This window comes from Colossoma macropomum, unplaced genomic scaffold (assembly GCF_904425465.1).
Source record: "Colossoma macropomum unplaced genomic scaffold, Colossoma_macropomum, whole genome shotgun sequence".
Taxonomy (NCBI): Eukaryota; Metazoa; Chordata; class Actinopteri; order Characiformes; family Serrasalmidae; genus Colossoma; species Colossoma macropomum.
The window spans coordinates 19,674,186-19,697,994 of NW_023494800.1; the positions used below are offsets into that span (position 1 = coordinate 19,674,186).

Consider the following 23,809-nt stretch of genomic DNA (forward strand, 5'->3'; position numbering starts at 1 on the left):
TACGAACATGACAATATGCAGGAAGAGAAAAGCTTATCACAGTGAACCGAACAAAGCCTGGTCTTTTTCACAGATTACACTTCCATATTAAAGAAAGGAGACGTTTATAATGGTGCATAGTATCATAAAAGGAGAAAGCAGTCTTCAGAATCTATGAACTAAGAGGAGAGAATGTAAACAATGGACCAGAGGGTAGGAAAATTGAGGAAGAGTTAAGATGGTAGACATTTTCCACAGTTGATCGTTAAAAGCAGATGATTTGCCTTCAGTCCTGAGAGCTTAATACATCTGGTTTATTCAAAAGGCCGCCATGAAAATGAGTGGCAACAGAAGCAAATTAGCCAAGACAGCCGTCAATAGCATACATGGTAGATAACTATGGGTCTGGATTAAGCACGTAAGATAAAAACTGTTATACTGTTATTTGAATTTGATGAATGGGGCTAATGTACTTGTTAAACTCCACAAGCATTCAATGCTTCAATGGTAAAACTCACCTTTACCTTTGAAAGGAATGGGCTGGTAGTATTACAATTGCATCACTTCAATTCCAGTCTTATAGTCCACTGATCTGTAATATGTCATTTTAACTGTAAGTTTGCCGATGCCACTAAAAAACAGACTCTCACTCTCAACGTCAAGACCCATTTAAAGCCTGACTATGGGCAGAAAGATTCAGAGTGATAAGAAAGGTGGTGAGTTGCTGCACCTAAAGTACATGTATAAGCTTGTAAATGAATACTGTAGTTTTATATTCACTTCGGTTCACTTCAGCCGTTATGATCCCTCGTGTGTTGTTCACATCAGGCCATCTGATTTGAAATTAAATAACAAAAAATTAACAAATAAATAACAAAAAATACATAAAAGATGCTTAAAAAAATAAAAATCTGTACTCTCAGTGTCATGCCAGCAGAGATTGCAAATGCTTTCACAAATAGTCCACAGGGTCAGTATAAACAAACAAAAAAAACAAACACAGAATCCACCAATGTTCTTCTGTTTGCCACATAATACTCCAGTTTTGTGAGTCAAATAGCAATAGCAAACAATTTTTTTTGCTCTTCATACTTCAACATCTTTGGAGATGGTTTCACAGATAACCGAAGCTCAGGTTTCATCTAAAATGTCCAGTTATGAAACTTGAATCACTTATATCAATATTTCTCCCACTGGGCTCTTCATCATGCACTTCTATTGCACAGCTCCCACACAGGGACTCAAGATAAAGAACATAAAACGTGAGTCAAGTAACAGAAGTCGCAGTAAAATAAAATAATGAATAAAAGGCAAAATAAAAGTTCACGTTTATGTTGAACTTTCTCAACTTTGTCAGCAGCCAACTGTTATGCGTTAGGACTGTAAAACTGACAACTGGGATAAAAAAATAAAGTGCGTTTGAACTCTCTATCGAATAAATTTGTCTAGAAAAGTTCTGTGCACAGTGGAGAAGGTGTGAGAAATTTGCTACAGTTTTTGGGTCTCAACACAATGTTTTTTTATCCCCCAGTTCTGAAAGACTCGTCACCGTGTCTTTTTCTGTGCTTGACGGCCAGATCATCTGCCCTTGCGTTGCATTTAAGCCCCATTACGAGGGCTGCTAGATAATATCAGTAATATGAATAATTGTTAATTGGAATAAATTGAGTAGTAATGCATTAGTATGTAGTGCTTTTAGCGTTATAAAACTTGGCACATAAGTATGAACAGAGTATCACCATGAGGTTGGTTATACAAACACGTGTTTGCCTACTTCCGTTAAAGCGCTATAATTACGTAGAAATGCTCAAAAGAGTGTAGGTACTCCATTTTCATTTGAACAGCTCGTCTCTAATGCACCCTCCATCCTGGATTGCTTTTTATCTGATCTTTTTTTAAACATCTCATCACTAAAGACAACCCACATAAACATATTGATGTAAATCTAGGGTTATTTTTGCTGTCAGCTTAGCAGCCCTCTCTATTTTCCTTTTTTTTCTGCCTTCTCTTCCTCGTCTCCTCTTTCACTCTCCACTATTCTGGCTCTTTCAGACTTGTGTCTCCAGGCCGCTCAGTTTGGGGATCAGGATTCGAGGGGTAACCCCAGAGTTGAGATCTCTCTCGAACTCCAGCAGCTGCCCCATGAAGTTGAGGTTTGGAGACACCACTGGCCGTCGACCCCGCACATATTTGTAGGCATCGGTCATGGTCATAAGGGTGTGCTTCATCAAGTAAGCGATGACGATGGTCGCTGAGCGGGACACACCTGCTTGGCAGTGCACCAGCACGCCTCGCCCACTCTGATGAGCCTCCTCTGAAACGAAAATAGGAAAAACAACAAATATTGCAGTGGAGGATAAACTAAAACAGGGTAACATGGACTTTTATGTAGTCAAATAGGTTCAAGTACAACACTCTTTTAGTTATCATTTCATTTTCCCATAGTAACGTCATCTGTAAAATTTTGACAGCAATTGGACACATATTTCTCGAAATTCACATCAAAGTAACCAATAAAGTAACTTTTTTCATCAAGTGTTTTTTTGAGTACTGTATTATATGTGTAAGTCAATTCAGACCTATATTATTTTAATCGACTGCTTGGTGCCTGTAACGTAGCATCATTTTGAAGTATGTGATTAACTCTGTTATCATTCGGCTATAGTACAGTGTCCACACAGGGGGGGTTTCTGTATAAACTGCACTGTACTTTATTGTTCTGTACTCTCTTAAAAACAGGAGGCAGATGATCCAAGCAAGTTAAAAGTCAGGAAGAGTTCTTGATGTCAGATATGTGACGTTACTGATTGGAAAAGTTTGTTTTGTTAATATAAAGGCTTTAGCTTGACTTTCATTTCTGTCAGAAAAGAATTAGAAGATATCTTGATATAACCTTAAAGCCAAAACTGACCAATTAATTGACTTAAACAACCAAAACAGAAACAGAGGCTGTTATTTCTAATGACATTCATGAAACAGACATTGTTTGCATTCATTCAGAGTGGGCATTGGTTACATTCATTCAGGGGGGCACTAAAAGCCACTTTCATTCAGGGGGCACTGAAAACAACATTTGTGTTTGCAAGTAGAAGACAAGGTATTTCATTATGATTTGAATCTTATGGAGTTACTGTATAAACAGTTTTGTTCTGTGGTAAGAAAATCCTTACTTTACATTTTCCAGTAATTTGTACTGGAAAGAGAAAAAGACTAATTAAACATTTGGTTTTGAAAAGGGCTCAATTTTTAGAGTTTTGGTCTTGATCCAGTCTCGCTTTCATTTGGACTTGGTCTCTTTCTCAGAATTCGGTCTTGCGTTTATTTGATGTCAACTAGTCATGGTGTTGGACTTGTTGTGGACTCAACAATGGTGGTCTTGACTACAGCCTAGTTGTAAAGCAGTGTTATGCCTGAGACACACCAAGCCAACGTTTCAGAACTAACACTAACTACGATTGATGATCACATTTCTTCACCTCACTGTTTTCTCCCATTTCCTCTAATAAAACAATTGCACTCGATTACACCGCAAACACTACAGCTGATGGTTGACTGGACCTGGACAAAAGGGAGCAACAGCTGGTAATAATTTAAAACTGCAAAACTGCAGCATAAAAATGGCTTGTTGTACTCCAGCCTGGACTACAGACCTTTTTTTAATTTTTTTCTCAGACTTGTCTTGGACTCAGCCATCAGTCTTGGAAAGCAGCTAACTCGGCATCAAGAAACTCAAGGGTTAAACTGGGCCAGAACGTACCAGAGCAGAGCTTCAGCAAATTGGTTATTGATGTTAGGTATAAAGGTTGGAGTTTTCATTAGTTTGAGAAGCAGGTTTCCAAATCTGATTGAATGACATTAAACACTTGTCAATACTCGGTGAAGAATTTCACAGGTTTTCTATATAAATTGTATTGTCTCTATAATTATTCTCTTAAAAACAGGATGCACCTGATAAAGCATAGAAGCATAGTTTAAAAGGACAGGAAGGGTTTTTAATGTCAGATTAGTGGCATTATTACTATTTTTAAAAGCTTTACTTTGACTTTCATCTTTGTTGGAAAAAAATAAGATATCTTGATATACATTTCATGCCATTGATTGGATTCATTGGTTCAATTTGTTTAGACTGGGTGTTGAATGCTAAGAAACTTTCAATCCATATCACATTAGTGTGTGTAAGCGGAAGAGGAGGTATTTTGCCTTTACAACAAAGCCTCCCTGTGAATGCAATGAATAAGTCCATATCTTCTCAAACAGTTCAGAACAGTTCATTTTTTGAATGTTATCTTTTTGCACAGATTCTTCAAGAACATATAACAGATGTAATGTAACTAAAATATATTTAGATTGTATCATTTTGATTAGCATTTCCAATTTTGAGTCAAAAATACATTTACTAGTGTCTGACACTCTTTACACTAATCATATTTGTTTTGACAAAAAACTTTCTATGTTTTTAGACAATTCATCTTGTTCAATCAACATGGAATTGCACTGAATGAACTGTGTTTACATCAATTCACTGTACTTTTTAGTGAGCGTTATAATTAGTGCCTCATTCTGTTACAATTAACCCTGCCTATGGGGCGAGGTGTAATGTTTGCACATATGCTGCTTTTAGCTGAATTGTTAAAAAAATTAATGATAAAGCTTACATTTTCATTTGATCATTTGCAAGTTCAAATACTTTGCAAAAAATACATTTGTTAGGTTGCCTTGTTCTCTTCCTACTCCTTATTTTCATAGATTCATTTGCTATTTATGAAACCTATTCACTGTTTTATTTATAGCTCTTCTAATACCATTTCTTATTTAAAAGGACAGGAACAACAACAGAAGAAATACATTTGCAGCCATCACCCTGTCAAGAAATAGCCCTTTGTTCACACACATAAGACAAGAGATCCTCAAAAGACACAATAAGCCAAAGATGAACAAACAAAAAAAACAAAAATAGAACATGAATATGACTCACTATACACACATGTTGTTCAAATAAAGACATAGCTAGCTAAAAAAAATCCTCACCTATGAACTCAAAGACCTCCTCGAAGTACTGGCGGAGGTTCTGCTTGCTGTTATCAGTGGCAGGGATCCTCTTGTAGCGCACCAGACCCGTGTCCACATGGTACAGGGGCAGATGGGTGGTGACGTTTACCACATAGCCGATGTTCAGTCGCAGCAGCAGGTCCAGGTCCTGCGCGTCTCTCTCATTTCCCAAGAAAAGGAACGGTAGAATGGGGCTGACCACAGCGTTCTCCACATCTGGGGTCATCACACTCTCATCCGACAGAGATGCGGGGAGGGAGGAGGAGAGAGGAAGGGACAGGTGCACTGGCACAGAAAAACAGAGACCTTTTCATTATCTTGTCCACTGTGCGAAATGAATGCACCTGTTGTGCAAGTGAGTTAGTAATTAGGTAAGAAAGTGTAAGGGGGAGTGTGGTGTTAAATAGAGACCCTCATACCGAAACAACTGTGTAAAACCTATCCATGGAATGAGGAACCAGATTCGCACATCATATTGAAATTGCACTCATTCTGAATATGACGTTATGCTTATGTAATTGCAACAACATGCAAACATCATAGTGCATTAGACTGCAGTGCAGAAGAACATGAATCTTTCACAACTTTGGCATAAATTTGTTCTATGTGACTCTGTGAGATGAGCAGTTTATAAAATATGAAAGGAAATCATAGAATTTCTGATTTCATGATGTAAATGAGGGAAATGCTTAATCTCCTGCCAGAAGGGGTTTGGTGTCAGTGACCCCATTTCGCAAGAAGAATCTAATTATTTCACACATTATAATCCTTCTTTCTCTTATCCTGTTTGCTTTTGCATTATCGCTCTGCCCTTTTCCCTCTTCCCGCTTTGCTTGAAACCACAGTGATAATTAACAGTCATTATCCTTTGGCTCTTCCACAAAAAAGCAACACATTACAATAACGCATTAAAAATCAGGCAGGCACAATGAAACCGTAAACTTGAAAGAGAGACATTCAGGCAGAGAACATTTAAAAATCAGGGCTAAAGCAGGAAAATATATGTACATTTAGAGAATGAAAAAACATGGCACCACAGAGAATGAACAGTGTTGTTGTACATACATTGTACCCAGATGTCTTTCGAGATAAGAGTTGGCCATTTACTAGGCTAATTACAAATATGACTCTGAGATTGAGGCTGAAATTACGTGCTAGAAGGCAAGTCTGGCTCTTGTGCATTATTGACAGCCATAGCTTGATTGTGCAGCTACCTCAGTGCTGAAGACACTAGAATACAACCTATGGGCTACAACCTGCTCACACAAGCCATGGCGTTTGGAATTAAAGTTATGGAATGACTGCAATTTCGGAGCACAACCATGTCTGAAGCACCTCCTCCATACAATCTAAGATCCAATTAATTTCCCATTTCTACCTCCTGTCTCCTGTTTATTGCGAAAATTAGCAGGATGTTGGAGGAGCTATTAGGATGAACTATTTATGGAAAGACCTTGCATTAACTGCCTTGATAATAACAGTTTATCTACCTTCTAGAAACAACAATAAAGAATAGCTTGGTATTACAAGCAGTGCATGTATTTGTTAAGTCCTGTATGAGTATAAAAAGGTATCCTTACCTCTTCCATTCTCCTCCTCTTCTTGCTCTCTGTTAAGTGAGTTGAGGACCAAGTGAAGTGACTGGGCAGAAGGTAAGGAGTGTCCACCTTCCCGCTCTCTCCCTCTGGGTTTGGGTTTGATGAGAGTACCAGGGGCAGAAGGTGGAGGAGAGAAAGAGGGTGGAGACTCAGAAGGGGGAGAGCGAGGGGAAGGGGAACGTGGAAGCATATCATCATCTAACCCATCATCATCCCCCATTCTTGCATCTCCTCCCTTGTTCCAGAGCCTCTTCAGAGAGTCTCGGCCTTGGTCTCTGCCACTTCCTGAGCCCATAAAGTCCAAAACTGCCATCTTGCCTTGCTGGAGCCTTCGTCGTCCTGCGTGGTCGGTCAGTTGGGAGCGGGTGAACTCTAGAAGATTCCGACAGTCTAGAATAACAGGACTAGTTCCATTGCTGCCATTCTGGTCGTGGCCCATGCAAGACCGTGCTGTTCCCATCCCCATCGCAGCATTATGATGATTTGGTTGGGTTTTAGAGCGAGTCATCTTCTTTGCAAGTTCCTCAGGCCAAATTGTGCGCACGCTGTAATCATCGTCATCAGGTTGGTACCCTCCCATGGTATGCGCCCCAATGCTGTGGCCCATGTTGGGAGGCTTCGCTCTGTGAGGGTTAAAAGTCACGACTATTGGATCACTGCTGCAGTAGCTGCAGGTGGAGCTACCAGTCTGACTTGCCTTAGGGTTGCATCCACTGACACAACTCTGGAGTGCACGCAAGGGGGCAGATGAAGATAGTGGGGCACAGGGTAGGCAACCACCAACTAGTTTCTTACGAAAGGCAGCAGGACTCTCAAAACCTCTGCCTTCCCCAGAACAGGATGCACATCTCAAGGGCTTTAGAAGCCCTGTGCGGCAGTCTGAGACAGTGCTGTTGGATGAGGAGGTGTTGGTGGTGGAGGCTGTGGACAGACATCCACCTAATGTCTTCAGTCCCATGGTGGCGTCTCCTCTCTTGTTTGAAGTTGCTCCTTGGGCTGGGGAAAATGACGAGGATGGGCTTCCAGTACCACCTTGACAGCCAGTGGAGTGACCTCTCCCTCCCCTACAGCGGACCAGCTTCCAACAGCCACAGTTGAAAGGGCGAGAAAAGTCAATTGTGCAGGTGTGGTCTGGGCTAGGAAAGCCTCCACGAGAGGAGGTGGGAGAGAGAGGCAAGCCGTGGAGAATCTGGGGGCGTTGCTCTCTGGTACGGGAAGGACGGGTTTGACTGATGTGCTGGAAGGAGGAGGGGGCGCGGAAGGGGACAGAGGGTGGGGCAGCTGGGTAGTGGGTGTTTAGGATGGAGGCATGGGGTGACGGGGCAGAGCTATGGTGGCGGGGTAGACTGTGGGGGTTGGGAGGCTGTTGGACAGGTCCCAGTTTGGAATTCTCTTTGTTACCCAAAGAAGGCACGTCCCTGTAGTTGGCAGTTGCTGAATGAGACTTCAATGACAAGTCTTCTTCTCTTGCCTGCCTAGGTTTTGATTGCTGTCTTTGGGCTGGAACAAATTCCAGGACCCCACCAGGTGACACTGCTAGGTGATTCTGATGGTGGCTACTGTGCTGGGTCTTGTTCTGGATCTGTTGCCTCTCAGCTGGCTCTGAAGACTTTCCTCTGGGTTTCCTGTCGCCTTGCCCCGGATCCACGTGCAGAGACACCCTCTTGCTTCTGCCTTCTCTGACGCTCCCACTTCGATTTAAGCTGCTACTGCGCCCTTTGTCTGAGTGCGTCCCTCCTTTGTCCACAGAGACTTTAATGTCAATGGTATGTGTGTGCTTGTGAGGTCTGGGACCCAGAGTCACAGTCCCATTGCTGTGACAGTGACTAGGGACCCTGGTGCTGTCCTCTGTGGTGGCACCTCTTTCGCCCTTGGCTCTCTGAGCGCGGGATAAGTGCCTGTGCCTGCATTCCAGGGACAGAGAGTTGGTGGGTGGATAGGGACGGGGTGGAGGAGGTTGGGGCTGTGGTGAGCGGGGTGGGGGCTCGTTGCGGGTGGTAAGACGTTGTGAGGAAGACTGGGAGGTTAACGGTGGGGAGGCCACACGCAAGGCCAAGCTTTTAGGCCGCTGAATAACCACTATGCGCTCGTCAAGAGGGAGAGGAGGCATCTGGGGCTAAGCAGAGCTGCGTATTTATAGATCAGAAAGAAAAGGAGACATAGGATGAATTAGTTCAATAGTGCTTATTAATTCTGGTATTTATGTAATTATAGAAACATAGTTTGCACACATAATACATGTTTATTTAGAAGATTGCTCAGTATTAGTCACAGCAAGCACAATTACACGAACAATTGTGATGAGTAATGCACAGAAGCTAAGCATAGTTTCTGTCGGTCATCCACAACCTTCCTGTTAATTGAACACCAAAAACAACAGCGAACAATACATGGGATTGAAATCACAGACTTGTCAGTAAAAAGACAATCCCCATAATACATAAGTAAATAGCTCTTGCACACTAATGTTAAACAAAAAAAATGCTCGTCAAAAGGACAACACTACCATACAGACGAAAGAATCCAATGGAAATTGTTTGTTAGGCAAGGAGGAGGGGAACGTTTACATATTTCGTATTTAATTTAAACAAACAGCCAGTAATAATGATACTATAAAGGCAATATTCTATACAGTACACCAGCTCATTGTTTTTACACAGTGGCAGCTAGTAACATTAGCAATAAGCATTATGGAATGTCAGAGGAAAGTCTGTAGATAAGGGGGAGAGAGAGAGAGAAAGAGAGTGAGGGAGAGGGAGGGAGGAGGGAAAAGGAGGACTGGGAGAACAAATACAAGATGTGACATGGCTGAATCAGCCATAGACCGCATGGGAGGGACATGCATGCAAAACTGCACTTCAGACGTACACATACACTCCACTCTAGGACACAGTCATCACGCCGTGCTTTTAATCCCACATGCATACATTCACGCACAGAGCCTGGCGATGGTCTCCTCATCCTCTTTCTTTTTTCAGCCTTGCCTTTTGTAGCCTGTGGTGAAGGGGGTGGTGGTTACATTGACCCAGATTTGTCATGGTGCAAGTCAACATCACTCTGATCACTTTCGCTCACACCACAAATACACCTCATCAGCAGTACCACACAAAAAAAACTACATGGGTAATGAGTTTTCTTTACATCACATTGAAGCCAGAACAGCTCACCCTTTGCATAGCACTGTGTGCTTGCTTCACAAGTTTAGAGCACAGTTATTGTCTAAGCACAACCGCTACAAACAGTTATCAAATTTCAGGGGCCGTGTAAAGGGTAAACATTGTTGTAGGTAGTCAAAGTGTGAAATATATATTAAATAATTGACATAAATGTGGTGAATGACGACTGTCAAAAAAACATGTTATAGGAAGAAAATGATTTAATTTTATACAGTTTTTGGATAGATGTTTAGCAAATCTAAACCAGCAAATCAAATAGTATTTGAAGTACACCCAAAATAAAAGTTCTACCATTTTAGGAAAAACTCTGAATCAGTACAGAACCTTTATTATGTAAAGGTTTTTCATGCTCATCCATTTCTTTTCTGTAAAGAGTCCACATCAGGAAAAACTGAATCATTTTAAATAAAAGAGTTTGAAGTAATAGCTAAACATTGTTATAGTTTTGAAAAAAAGTACCCTTTACACCTCACAGTCAATACACAGCCGATATATGGAAAAATCAGCCTGTTTTAAATTCAGTGTTTTTGTGATGTCATGAGGGAGAGTACACCATGAAATTTGCATATATCCACCTATTTATCCAACAGCTGTATAGCCCCGCCCATTCATGTTGAATATCTAAAGAGTGTTTAGCCTGGACTGCTTTTTAAATGAGGTAAAACAGAGGGCACCCAATTAAAAAGAAGGTAATTTACATATCAATGCTATCCCAAAAAAAAAGTCTCTCCATTTTTTTCAATTTTTTTTTTTTGATTTCATTTGAACACATCAGCTGCTTTGTACATTGTGTGAGCATTTCAAGAAGAATAGACCAATAGCCAAGAGAAATGCTTTATATGGATATACAAGTGTGCGCCTGTGTGTGTATGTATGTAATTACATATGTGTACATGTACATGTGTGTGCGTGTATATATATATGTATATATATATATATATATATATATATATATATATATATATATATATATGTGTGTGTGTGTGTGTGTGTGTGTACATATATAAAGTAAATACTGTTTTTGCTCTCTCTTGTAAAGTTACCATTTTGGAGATTTTAAAAAAAGTATATATTGGTATATCATATCAACATATTAATGTATGTCTTAAATGTACAGTAATAACAGTGTAATTTTCAGAGATAAAGAGAGTTTGGAAAATTGACAATTGTCAAACATGAAACAGTTTTTGGTACATAAACCACTGAGGTGCTGTAAGTGGACCACAGGGGGAAACTAAATTACAAGAAAAATGCAGATATGGACTCTTTAAAGAACCATCTATCGATTTTAAAAGCGTGCAGTTCTCTACATCATTAGTTATTAGTGAAGAAAGAAAAAAAGAAAGAACACACTGTTCCAGCTGCAGTATCCATCGTCCATCAAAATTAGTCCACATGTCACCAAATACGCTTTTCAAAGCTCAACATTTCCTTGCATGTTCAGTCGTGTCGTTTTTACACACGCTCTACAGATCAGTGAACAAACAGCCTGCGTCAGCTGCAGGCCTGCTCAACTACAGCCGCGTCCCTCCACTCACACAGGAGCCGCAGCTCACAGCAGCCTCTTTTTTTATTCTTTTCGTGCGTTTATCGTAACAAATGTTTCGCTAATTCACGCAGAGCAAATTCTCCGTGCCGATAATGAATAAGGTGGAGAGCGGAGTAAGAGAGGATTTCGCGCATCGTCGCACATCATTACGCTCATACAGCTCCAGCCTCTCCGTCACTTTCTATCAGCGGCAAAGCTAAGCAGCGCTCTGTCTCTCTCTCATCCTCTCTCTCATCTGAGCGCAGGAACAGCGACTGGGCCTTTGTTCATACAACCGCTAACACTGCCCTTCAGAAAATGACCAGTGCAGCTGTTCAGTCAAGCTTATGAAGGTTTTTTTTACTGAAACATTCAGGATCATATAGTAACGTTTATAGACGAGCCCGAGGTTGTTTTCTTATTCTGCAGTTCTATTCGGAATTTTCCGCTCCACCTTAAATGGTGCAGCAGTTCCATTCTGGCTGTGCAGGCGCCAGAGTGCAAGTGCTGCACCATTTAAGGTGGAGCGGAAAATTCGAACGAGAAGCTGCCTAATATGAAAACAACCTCCGTTTTATCGATTATATGCTGTAACTAAGACAACAATACGGCCTAAAGGGGTTCCTCTGAACAGAGCCTATGTGCTATGTATTGACAAAATGACCTGTTAGGCCATGCTGTCTCGCTCATGCTCGCTGTGGTTCGTCCACTGTGTGAATAGACTACCTGCGAGAAAAAACAATGATCGTATATGGAGCCACGCAGGCCTGAAAGAAATAGATTTGCTGCCATCATGTCACGCCTTTATCGGTTTACTGGACGCAAATGAGGCGAGGCTAACAGGCCTTATGGTAAAACAAAGACTGAGGGGGAAACGGTACTTACGTTATACTCGGTAGGTCCGCTGTATCGTCATTATTTCTGCCCGCTGTTACCCGTGTGCTTCTCCAGCGCCTGTTCCGGTCCGCTACATGGTTACATGGCTAGCTGCGTTTTCCTACGTCCTGCGAGAACGGAGCGGACATTGCTTTCTTAATGAAGATCCCTCACTAAACCGTTTCCTCATGGACGTTCACAGCGCGCGTGCGGGATGCGCTGTAACAGCCTCAGCGTGGACCACTCCGTCACCGGCCAACTGTATGCATGTATGCATGCATGCCTGTATGTATGTGCTCGCGAGCACCACAGTGTGACCGTAGATGCTCGTGAACGTGCGCTGTGTTGTGAAGCGCGTGCGCGCGCGCGGACAGGAGGAGGAGGAGGAGGAGGAGGAGGAAGAGGAGACCGAGGATGCTGGGGATGAAGGTGGGGTCTCCAAATGCATGACGTCACCCCAGTCCACTGGCAGCCAAAATAAACGACAAAATGTGTATGAAGAGCAGCAGTTAGCGGTAATCACAGCTTTTTCTGAGCGCGGGTAAATGAAAGCGCTCCTGCGTCGTTCACTGTCCTGAACAGCGGGAGGGAAAGAGTAGCTTATCGCACCAATATCACCACAGCTCGATGATCTATTACATAACAAATTATCATGCTTTAGGTAGACCGTGTCACGTTTTTCTTGCCGTCAGTTCAGCTTCTGGCTCTACTTTTTCTTCTAAGAATCACTAAATAAGTAAACAGCCCGAACAAATAGCTTAAATAAATAAATAAATAAATAAGCACGTATGTTAAAAGCTAGGAACATGTCTTTTAATCGTAAGTAGATCACTTTATTTATATTTTAATATAATTGTGTTACAGTAACCAAGTATAACTTCTTCAAATATATCTTCACTCTTTAATTTGATCACTTCAAAATTAAAACTGATCTTTTTTTGCCTAAAATTCTGAAACATACACTGTTAGAAATAAAAGTGCTGTGCAGGTACATTTTTCATTCATTCAGGTACAAACAATGTAAACGTACCCTCATAGGTACGACAGTGGTTTTAAGGTCCAGTTGTGCACCTTAAATACGTTTTTTGCAGGTGAAAAGTACATATTTGTACCTTTTCCTAACCCAGTGTTTTAAAACAGAACAATAAAATAAAAAGCCTGGAGACGTGACGGGGTGTGTGGAGTCAGTACAAATTAGAAAATATAATGTCAGTGGATTATGGTACAATTATGTTCCCTGACTAAAGGTACTGAGATGTACCCTTGAGGGCACCACCCCAGTGATAAGAGGGGTACCGCCCCAGTGACAGTTTTGTACCTGTATTTCTGAGAGGATCGGCCATTCAGCAATTGACCAAAGTAACATTTGTTTTAAAGGGCCCATATTATACAAAACTGAGATTCTTATATAGTATTTACAGGTGGGCGATATGGTAAGAATATAATATTGCGATACTTCAAGAAATTTTCATGATACACAATACATCACAATATTTTTTTTTTCAGACATCTGATCAGGTAGAACAGAGAAAAAAAGAACCAGTAGTGCTACATTTAAAAAATACTATCTAGTATAATATATATAGTATAATATAGTGATTTTTGTTTAATATTTGGCATTAAATCCAGTAAAATTGGACTAATTTTGCTCTCTTTATAATGAAACATACAGTTGTTTAGTGTTCTTAAAGTAATGATGATCACGATATGTTCAGAAAAGCATAGTGTAATGTATTTTGTCATAATTTATCACAATTATGATGCATATTGTCCCGGTCCTAGTAGTAAGTAAGCTTTTTCAATTTTTTAAAAAATATACTGTTCACTCTTCAGTTCACTGAGTCCACACATAGAATCTAACCTGCAGTCCATTTAAAATGAATTGTTTTTGTCACAAAAAACAATACATATATTTTTCTATTCAGCCTGCAAAAGTTTAACCCCACCCATTCACGTTGATGTGATAGTAAATTTCAAGAAAAATGTAGGAGCTCTTTAAAACTTTTTCTATCTCAGGACCTTCCTCTGCCATGTACCAGCAGATGGCAGCAACGTGTATCAGGTTGCAGTCAGTCAGAAATGAGTCAACAGCATGAGGGGATCAGTAATGCTGATGGCTGATCGAACCTGGACTCAGAAAGATTATTTCTCTTCATGTTTGGATTGTTTGTGGATTTAAATCTGTAGCTAATCACTGTCCTCAAATGGTTTATTATTAAGATTAATTATTAATATTATTAATATTTTTTGCATGTTAGATGTAAGCTACATACATAAATTATGGGGACAATTCAGAAGTCAAATTTTTCATTATCAATTTATTGCCCAACCACAAATGGAAACTGGACAGTTTGAATAATTTCCTGAAAACTTTTCCTTTAACGCTTATTTTATTGCACTAGGCTAACTTATTTAATGCTGTGCTTTTTCAGATCTATAAGTGAGAGTCTATGTCTTAAAGATTTATTTGGGATGTATGAGGAATGCAAGCTGGACACAAGTAAGGACATGCAATAGAACTGCCCTTGTGTCAGTCAGTAAATCTCCAGGTAGATCTGCAGTCCTTATCCTCCATGATGTGTCAGCTGCCTTTGACACTGTGAACCACCAGACACTCATTTCAACACTTTTGGACTTGGCCGTCGGCAGCACTGCTCCCACTTGGCTCTCATCCCATTTTCAAGATCAATCCTAACAGGTAACCTGAAAGCTTTCTCTCTCTTTCTCTCGCTCCCTCTCTCTCTCCACCGAACATATTGGAGTTCCCCAGGAGTCAGTTCTTGGTCCACTTCTGTTCATCTTGTAGTGTCACTGGGATCAGTGATTAGCTCACGTGGTTTCTCTTATCGCTGCTATGCTGATGACAAGAAGTACTTCTTACTTCCACCCACCACCTCTGACATCTTAAACAAATTATCTTCATGAATGGAGACCCACCACCTGAAAGTGAATCTAGGCAAGACAGAACTCAATCACCTACCTGTAAAACACTCCTCTACACTAGACCTCTCTATAATTATTGACTCCCTTCCTGCCTGTCCATTACACAGAGCTAAAACCAAACTCTACTGTGTGCATGTTTGGTCTTTCTGAATAAGAGCATCTGCTAAATGTAACTGCAAATGTATACTGGCTAGAAGGCTCCTGTCCATAACAGACTAGTTTTCAGTCCACTCTATTTCAGCTCTGCAGTTATACAGAAAGCAGGTTTAGCTATTAATCCAGTTTTCAAAAAATGTTATAAGTACTAGTAAAAAAATCCAGTAAAAAATCAAATGTGAAAAAAGGAATTCTATATTAGCATGTTCTTAAAGGTAGGAATGCAGGGATTTTCCTGATTCATTTTAATGGAAGGAAATCTTTTACTAGAACTAATCCAATTTTAAAATGTGATAATTATATTTTCACAAGAAAAAAATAAGATTTTACATGTTGTCATTCTAATTATTACATGTTTGAATTTGAGCATTTAACTGTGATAATTTAATCGTTATGTGTGCAAATCAAATTCTTACATGTAATAGGAAGCTTTGTTTTTACATGCATTTTTTTACAAGTAGCAATTCAGTTGTCATCAGTAAGACAATCAGTTCAAACACGTAATAATTAGTTTCTGAAAATGTAATTACCACATTTCAATTCAAATATCACGTAAACCATGTTATTTGATTCATACTAGTAAAAAAATCTTCCTGCTGTTAAGACAAAAACCATGACTTCGTGCCAGTGAGAACTGAAACCAGTAATGCTGAATTTTAATATATTAGAGTACATTTTTTACAGGTTACATTTAACTTTTACTTGTAATATTTTGTAACATTTTACTGGATCCGTTTAAATTTCTGATATCAAGGCACTGTGGACTAAAAGCTAAAGCGACAGCTACAATGTTGTAGTGAGCCTGCTCTACTGCTTTCATCTTAAAAGTCACGCAACAGGTGTTTTTCTGCATCGGCGCTGCTTTGCCTGTGCAGATGAGTGTAAACAAGGCTGAGAAAACCGGAATACCCCGCGGCAACGTACCTCAGAAGGCAATTAGGTGCTAAAACTAACAACTGAGATTAAAGTCGGACTAATAAAGATGTTAATACATGAAGGGGCCACTGGATGACATGCGTGATATGTTCTGAAGTCCTACTACTTATATGTAGTTAGCAGATGGGCATGGTCGGTGCGCTGTCGAGCACGGGCGGGCTTTTATTTTAAAAGCTGAGTGCGAGTTTGCGAGAGGAAGCAGTTAAGGACTGATTCACGGTCCTCTCTTGAACGCAAACAACAGCGGTGTCCGTCCGGGCGCTGCAGTCAGATTTGTGGCCGCCCAGCACGACAGGTCGCCTCTGCGTACACATTTAATTCGGCCTTCATTGCGATTTACAGTGTAAATATACGGCGTGGTCTGATTTTTAGTGCAGCTAAAAATCGTAACCCCTACCGATAATTTAAAACATCGGCGAGCTTTTCGAAGTCAACCAGTCAGCTAACGACGACAGTTAGCAGGTGGTTAGTATGGTTTTCAGGCAGCGCAGTCGGGGGTGCTGTGCCAGTCGGGGCATCAATATGACGGTTTTGCTCGGCGGTTATTAAGTAGGGAGCTCGGAGCTACGAATTACTGGATTGTCAAGAACTTCATTTGACTAAAGCAAATAGTCTTGCATGTGGTGCTAATATTAACGTTACGGATTCTTCGTCGGAACATCGCGGATGTGAGCTTTGCTTGGTGAAGACGGGTGATAGTGTTAGCTAGCCCGTCAGCTGGCTAACTCAACCCTAAACTTTTTGCACAGACACTTGGACAGCTATTGCTTTGGTTGAAGAGGACTTCCAGATTTAGGTGCTGATGAGCTACCGTCTACCACACTTCACTGTAATTGTATTTGGCTTAAACGGGGACCCTCTGGATTTTACCACTTGGCCTAACTTGGAATCCCCGGACTCGATTTATACAATCTTTTTAAGTGGCTACGAAAAAAACTGAGCGTTAGACGAGCCCGGCTTTTTCGTTAAGTTCGGTTATGTAGCCAGTTACCCTTGTTTGTCGCCAGTGGTGTCTGTACCGACTGAGTCTCATATTTATCTTCAGTGCTTCTTGAGAAATTGACGTAAGAGACATAGCTAGTAACGTTAGCTTATTAGCTTACGTTGAATTGTCAAGCTATCTAGCTACATTCATTTGTTACAGTTTGTAGCAAACTTGGCTAGCAGTACATTCAATAGGAAAGCGATTCGATATCCTCGCACAATTTTTAACGTGAAAAACAAACCTCCACAGCTGTTTCACACTGAGAGCCAGCTAATTATGACTTGACTAGCCGGATTCACCAGCCCTGCTGTGCTAGCTTGTGAACTACTTCAGAGCACAGCTGCTAGCTAAAGGTAGCTAAGAGTTAGCTGAACTGGCTGTGGACTTCGGACAGTTGAACACCGATGTCACATTTGACTGAATTTTGAGAGCCGTGAACTCATTCCCAATTTGAAAATCCAAAATGACGACGCGGACTCCAGTGCTACCGGTGATTGAACATTCGAGTAGCCAGGTAAGGATTTTAAAATGTTTGGTCGACCGCAAAAGTTTTCTGACTTCCTTGACTGCCTAATTAGCTTTTACGGCTAGCAGACACAGGTAGCTAACCTAGCTAGGTTAGCACGTTAGCGACGAACTGGCGTACACCTAGCAAAGTTGGTTTCTGTTTCGGAATTGACGTGAATATACGCATATAGTTGCTCAGATATTGTTCTATACTGTGTGGGTGAAGGTAAATGTTAACTCGCTCGCAGATAAAGTTATTGTTATGGTCCAAGTAACGTCGACGTAGAAATGTGAAAGTGCGTTATTTCAAATTGCCTCTTGACGTCTGACTAGCCCTGCGCTAACCATTCTTAGCTGCTAGTGATTTCTTGCCTGTGTTATGGATTAATATGTTCCACCTTTTTAACGACTGGGCTTTTACCACAGACTGATATAGCTAACAAGTTAGACAGTCATTTGTTTTATCTGTCGATATCTTCAGTATTTGACTGTACACGAAATTCTCAGTGTCTGTGCTTCAGTGTGGTTACCAATGCAGATAATGGGCATTGTCTGCATAATGCATTCATACTGGCACTACAGAAACTCTTTTTCTCAAGTGGACAGCTGGATTACATTTTTTTTGTAAGAATTGAACAGTACGTGAATTTTTAGTTGTGTAGTCATTCATTTAGCTTTGAACCTGAGTACTGCAGAATGCAACAGCTCATACATTTTACTTGTTTTTCATTTGCACTATATGTAACGTAATATCAACTATTTTATATGATCTGTGTGAATAGTAATATCTTTATTTTATGTTTGTTTTGTTTGCCCTGCTGACCTAAATATGAGCCTCATTTGTTCAGGGAATTTTTTGTGACTGTGTTGTCTTGGAGTATATGGCAAATTTAGTGTAATGTTAGGATTATGTACAAATAAAATAGTTTAAAGGCTGTTTTTATCATGTGGCTTTAGAAAGACTGGATAAGTCAAAATCTTAAGTGATTGAGAGTGTTTTGATTTGGAGTGTTCAGTAATTTAAAAAGAGTGGAAACGGAGTGTTACAGTTTGAAATAATCTTTCATTCCCTGAAGCTCAGAGGTTTTTAATGTGCCTTCTGTTACAACACTTTGACTGGATGTGTATCAGTCTGCTATGTGACATAGTTCAGTTTGTTTTCTGAGGGCAGTCTGTTTATAAGGGCATGAGCAGTTCTCTCTTAGTGCCATATGGGATTGAGCTTTACTAAAAGTAGGGATGAAATGGTGTTTGGAGATATTGTGCTGCTATTGGGCAGTTGCAAGTTGTAGAGTATATTCCTAGAAAAATCTAGGATTGGGGAAGAGAGGTTCACTACTATAGCACTGGTGGTGATCACACTGGACATGCACCAATACCTGAGAGTACTGTCAAGCATTAATTGACAATACTTGCTAATACTTGATCCATATTGTGATTCATTATTACCATGATAGTTTTAGAAAAAAATCTGTTTATGTGTTTGGAGCTGCCCGTTCACGGGGTGAAATCACTGCTGTGAGCTAGGGGTGGGCGATATAGCAAAAATATTATATCGTGATACTTCAAGACATTTTCACAATACATGGTATTTATCATGATATTTAGTTTTTCAGAGATTTGATAAGATCATATAGACAAAATAGAACCTGTAGTGGCACATATACACACAGTATAATAATAATAAAGCTGCAGCTGTGGTGATTTTTATTCAGTGTTTTACAAACTGTGCTGCAGTAACTCCAATTAAACAGGCCCAATTATGCTCACTTTGTAATGAAACATGTAGTTAGTGTTCTTTACTTAGTACTGATGATATCCAGGGTATGCCCAGAAAAGCGTATTGTTTTATTTTTTATCATGATGATAATAATACAAAATAATCAAAATGCCCACTCCAAATGTGAGCACAGGATTTATAGCTCGGAAGTTTTGATGGAATAAGTTCTACTGAGTTCTGCTGATTGGAAGCACAATGAAGTAAATCACTGAAAGAAGATTTTTCTTTTTTCATGTACATTGCTTCTATTGTTTACACTGAAATGACAATTTTTATTTAAATTGAGTCTTTATTCACCATCTTATGATAGCGTTTGAGCTAGAGATGCTAATTTTGATAAATCTGATAACCGCTCATTACTAATTGGTGATTAACAACTAACTGGCAAGCCTAAAATCAAGGATGCGACCCATCAAAAAAATCAATCATAAATCCGATTGCAAGAGCCACATTCAAAGCTCTTGTAAAGTACTTGCTGTATGCACACTTGTTGACATACATCAACCAAATCAACTGAGAGATAAAGAAATGTTTTTTGCATGGACTGTGAAACATAGTACTGGTAGGTGAGGCCAGGCATAAGTGTGTGTATAATGTTGGAAACGGCCTGAAACTGTTTTAAACGTGGGGATGACTGTAATATGTTTGATTAATTAAACCGAAAACATTGACGAAATGTTTAGAATGTACAATAAGTAACTATATTGTATATTCTTAAGTTGTAAAGTTATATTTACTGTTAAAACAAAGTTATAACAAATTTTAAAAATGCCTTGAACGGGGTGAGCTCAATGTGTGTCAGCAGCTTTCAAAAAGGTGTTTTTTTGTTTTGTTTTTTTTCTGTTTCTTTCAGCGTGGTGCTACAGTGTTCTGCAATCGTCTTCTTAAAAAGTGGTCCCGAACACCACTATTTTTAACTGCGCATTTCTGTTTTTTAGTAGGCCTGTCTAGTGGAACCAGGTGCCTTTTGCATGTTTACATGTACAATTCAAAATAATTACTCAGCTTGTAACATACACACCCACGTATTTATACGAGAGCTGTTGTGTATTAGAAATTAAATGATGTGAACTAATAACATTGGTCAAACAGTTGTTTTTGTCGATTAACAGTTGATCATTTACATTGCTAGTTTTGCTGGATAGTGTAGGGGATGAGTGGGATTAGTTCATAATTTACTTAAAAGCACTTTGTAATGTTCATGTAATACACATGGTGACAGCTTGCAGTTCACATAAGTTGGGGTCGGTATAGCTTCTGTTGTGTCATTGTACCATAAAAAGAAGAATTCACTTGTTCCACAGATGGAACTTGATGATGACAGTGTGACGGGTCAAAGTGAGAGTAAATTGCAAAACGCATAGTATTTGATTAATCAGATTATAGCTAATAGATTAATCAATTCCAGAAACAACCACATTCAACAGGAATTGTCAGTTTATACATAAAATTCATTCTGCATACGAATGCATAGACTGAATAGATCTGTACTGTTCCATTGGGCAGTGTTTGTTTCTTTAACCATAGTCTTTAACCTCAGACACCTTGTCCACAGAGGTACACAGAGCGTCTGATATCTATTGTGTGTTATGTAAGATGGCCACAACTATTGGGATTATCTACACGCTTGTCTGAACGCATGTCCGTGCTCTGGGTTTTATCAGTCCAACTAGAAACACCCTTTTTGCAGGCAGTTGTTCGCTATGACAACAGTAAGCCTTTTAAAGCAGAATATGGTCACCGGGTTGAAAAAATTGAGGTTTACATAATCACATGTTTTAAAAAGTTTTCTTTGACGTGTGTGGTAGCTAGTAAATAAAATCCTCACAACACATTTATCACTTTCTTGTGCACAGTTATGTTTTGTTGTAGTTGTTTTGAGAATCATGTGCCTCTACGCGTCACACAAAAATAACAATCTGTAATTTGTTGCTTTGCATGTCAGTCTGTGGCCCTTTCTTGGCGCAGTAGGCAGTGGCTGACGATGGTGAGTGAGGGAAATTTGACCGATTTTTCAACATTCTGCATAATTAAATTAAAGTGTAAACACTGTCGGTCAGGGTGGTTTGATGAGGAAATGCTCCATTGTAGAGACGCTTATGTTTCAGAATTGTTCACAGCAGTGGTAATAGGAGGCTAGGGCTGGCCTGAACAGCATTTTCAGGCTTCAAATACTTGTTGATATTTCCAAACTACAGTATTCAAATACTCATCCACAAAATCATCCTTAAAAACAATGTTTTAAGTGTTTGAGTTGTCTGTCTCACAGAGCAGATATGCTTTCATTTTAATTAGTGTTTCAGTCCACAACAGCTGTGCTATAAGTGCGTCTTGCATCCATCCTTCCGACCTGTCGGAAATGTCAAGTCACACATTATACATGCTTTCTGTAGCGTTGTAAACTGTATTTAAAATGATGATTTAGTAAAGTTTGATCTTGTTGGTGTGGTGCAAAGGAAGCTCTTCACTGTTACAGCAGTTGTCCAAAGTGTTCATTGCCTCTGAACACTGCATCATAGAATGCTATTACATGAAGAGGTTAACAAAACGCTGCTTATTGCGATAGTTTTGAGAAATCTTTAGCCTAAAATGTATTTTTTTAATGAATTCATGATGAAGAGCACATGCAGGGTGAATTGGTATTAATAAGGCTGGGCGTACACTACGTGACTTTTAAAATCTTAACAGATTTCTAAAACAGAGCATCACAAACTTAACGTCAGTTTGTCACGGAATTTCTTGTCTTTTTGTCATGTGGGAGCTCACACTAGACTACAGGGCAAAGTGAATATATCACACACAAGGAGTTTCAGCTATGAATAAGACCTCGTACTCCCAGATCTCCTCAGATATTACATGACACAAACAAAGCTAAACCTACTGGACTGGCCCTGATTGTGCTTTTATGTGTAGCAAAAGTGCAAACTGGGGATTGAGAAACACTGATACAGTGAGATATGGAGAAATATTTCACTACAAACTGGCAGCTGAGCTGAAATTGTAGAGTGCCTTGACGTCTGAATCCAAACATTATAAACGGGATAAAGACTCTTATCTACCTGTGTTTTACCCGCAGCTCCTCTGTCTACGTGCCCTGAGGTTCAGGCGGTTTTTCATGCACGTTTTTCACCTTTTACTCTGCTCTTCTCGCTCTCTGATTGGCTGCTGTTTGAATCACTCCTTAAGTGCATCTATGTCCTTCTCGTATTATAGGACTTGTGAACGTTTTGAGTCGTAAATATCAAACATGTTTGATAATATTGTAGAGTCGCCGATCACTTTAGAGCTTGATTGGAGGTTTAAAGATTGACTCGTTTCTCCTGACAACAACAGATAATTCTGCACCGTCAATTGCTTCTGATTGAGCTCCCGATCTGGAAAATATCTTCAGATTGTAAAAAATTTGTCGCGAGGCGCAAATCGGGCTGAAAATCTGGCAAAAAATCGTGAGGTGTATGGCCAGCTTAACAAATAAATACATATTTTTTTTATTTTACCTTTATCAGAAATGCATATAAAAACGTAGACATTCATAGGTTCACTGATCATTTTTGATAAGTCAGCAAGTTTCACTATAATCTACCATTTCACCATGTCACAACAATTGCATTGTTTTGAAAAATAGGTGGAATTCTTTTAAACCCTGAAAAAAAATCTCAGACAATAGTCAGAAGTCTTATCTTGTGAGACTAGTTTAGTAATGCTTAGCGTCATTACTTAATCTCAGCCTGTTCTGTCCAGAGTAACATTTCCAGTTCAGCTGGGTGTGGATCAAGAAGTGTTACAGACGTCTGTGTGTGTATTGTGAATGTTTACATGAATCCTATAGTGACTATCGTTGTGTTAAGTCTTCCCTGAGCTTTGTTGCAATGTTTTTGCCTTGGTGTCTTTTGCCAGGCGTCTCTTTGAAAGGAGCATAATACTCTGAAGTAGAATTTTAATACTGCTGAAACTTTGAACCTCAAGTACTGACTGTCACTTCCATATATGGTTTCTGTTTAAATCACTAAACAGTTGATAGCTATGCACAAATGCTAATGGATGCATTTTTACCGTGAGAAGCCGGGTTGTGTTGTCGTCTTGAAGAAATATTATACGCCTTTAAAGTGCATGCAATAAAATTATACCATTTCCCATGCTACCTCAATTACTGTGTTACCGCAGCTACTGATGCATATCTAGATTATAGGTTGACGTTCTTTTTTGTGTTGGCAGTTGTGCTTTCTTGTCACAAAGCCTTGTAGTCGCACAGAAGGAAGCAGTTAGGCCAAACTACATAAAGCCTGAACTTTGTGT

The 23,809-nt window shown here is 39.8% G+C and overlaps 3 protein-coding genes across 13 annotated transcripts in view; 1 reads left to right on the forward strand and 2 right to left on the reverse strand.

Moving 5' to 3' along the window:
• Nucleotides 1-1,760: 1,760 nt before the first annotated feature.
• LOC118820321 (dual specificity protein phosphatase 10-like) lies at nucleotides 1,761-6,923 on the reverse strand. Its single transcript, XM_036588616.1, has 3 exons — nucleotides 6,609-6,923; nucleotides 5,008-5,313; nucleotides 1,761-2,293 (listed from the first exon to the last, which is right to left on the reverse strand). Exons 1-3 carry the CDS (start codon nucleotides 6,919-6,921, stop codon nucleotides 2,028-2,030), a joined length of 885 nt encoding a protein of 294 aa, XP_036444509.1. The 5' UTR covers nucleotides 6,922-6,923; the 3' UTR covers nucleotides 1,761-2,027.
• Nucleotides 6,924-6,977: 54 nt separating this feature from the next.
• LOC118820564 (serine/arginine repetitive matrix protein 1-like) lies at nucleotides 6,978-12,407 on the reverse strand. Its single transcript, XM_036588923.1, has 3 exons — nucleotides 12,216-12,407; nucleotides 7,171-8,752; nucleotides 6,978-6,998 (listed from the first exon to the last, which is right to left on the reverse strand). The coding sequence occupies exons 2-3, from the start codon at nucleotides 8,734-8,736 to the stop codon at nucleotides 6,978-6,980; spliced, it is 1,587 nt and encodes a 528-aa protein (XP_036444816.1). The 5' UTR covers nucleotides 8,737-8,752; nucleotides 12,216-12,407.
• A 4,036-nt stretch (nucleotides 12,408-16,443) lies between these two features.
• The window catches only part of mark2a (MAP/microtubule affinity-regulating kinase 2a), a 42,538-nt gene continuing 35,172 nt past the window's right edge, over nucleotides 16,444-23,809 (forward strand). For 4 of the 11 annotated variants that reach the window (XM_036588377.1, XM_036588379.1, XM_036588385.1 and 1 more), the window contains exon 1: nucleotides 16,445-17,740. In XM_036588377.1, the coding sequence (XP_036444270.1) occupies nucleotides 17,690-17,740 (51 nt within the window). In that variant the 5' untranslated portion in view covers nucleotides 16,445-17,689. Of the gene's footprint in view, nucleotides 17,741-23,809 lie in introns of all 11 variants that reach the window. The other 7 variants (XM_036588389.1, XM_036588381.1, XM_036588383.1 and 4 more) reach the window with 4 other exon arrangements.

Bases quoted from the DNA above. Each gene is read 5' to 3' on its own strand.
- LOC118820564 (XM_036588923.1), bottom strand. From the start codon at position 8,736: ATGCCTCCTCTCCCTCTTGACGAGCGCATAGTGGTTATTCAGCGGCCT. The intron at 6,999-7,170 runs GTGCGCACAATT...GGAATCTTCTAG, and splicing joins CTGATGACGATGATTACAGC to AGTTCACCCGCTCCCAACTG.
- LOC118820321 (XM_036588616.1), bottom strand. From the start codon at position 6,921: ATGGGCTCAGGAAGTGGCAGAGACCAAGGCCGAGACTCTCTGAAGAGG. The intron at 5,314-6,608 runs GTAAGGATACCT...TTTCTGTGCCAG, and splicing joins AGAGGAGGAGAATGGAAGAG to TGCACCTGTCCCTTCCTCTC. The intron at 2,294-5,007 runs GTGAGGATTTTT...TTTTCGTTTCAG, and splicing joins GGAGGTCTTTGAGTTCATAG to AGGAGGCTCATCAGAGTGGG.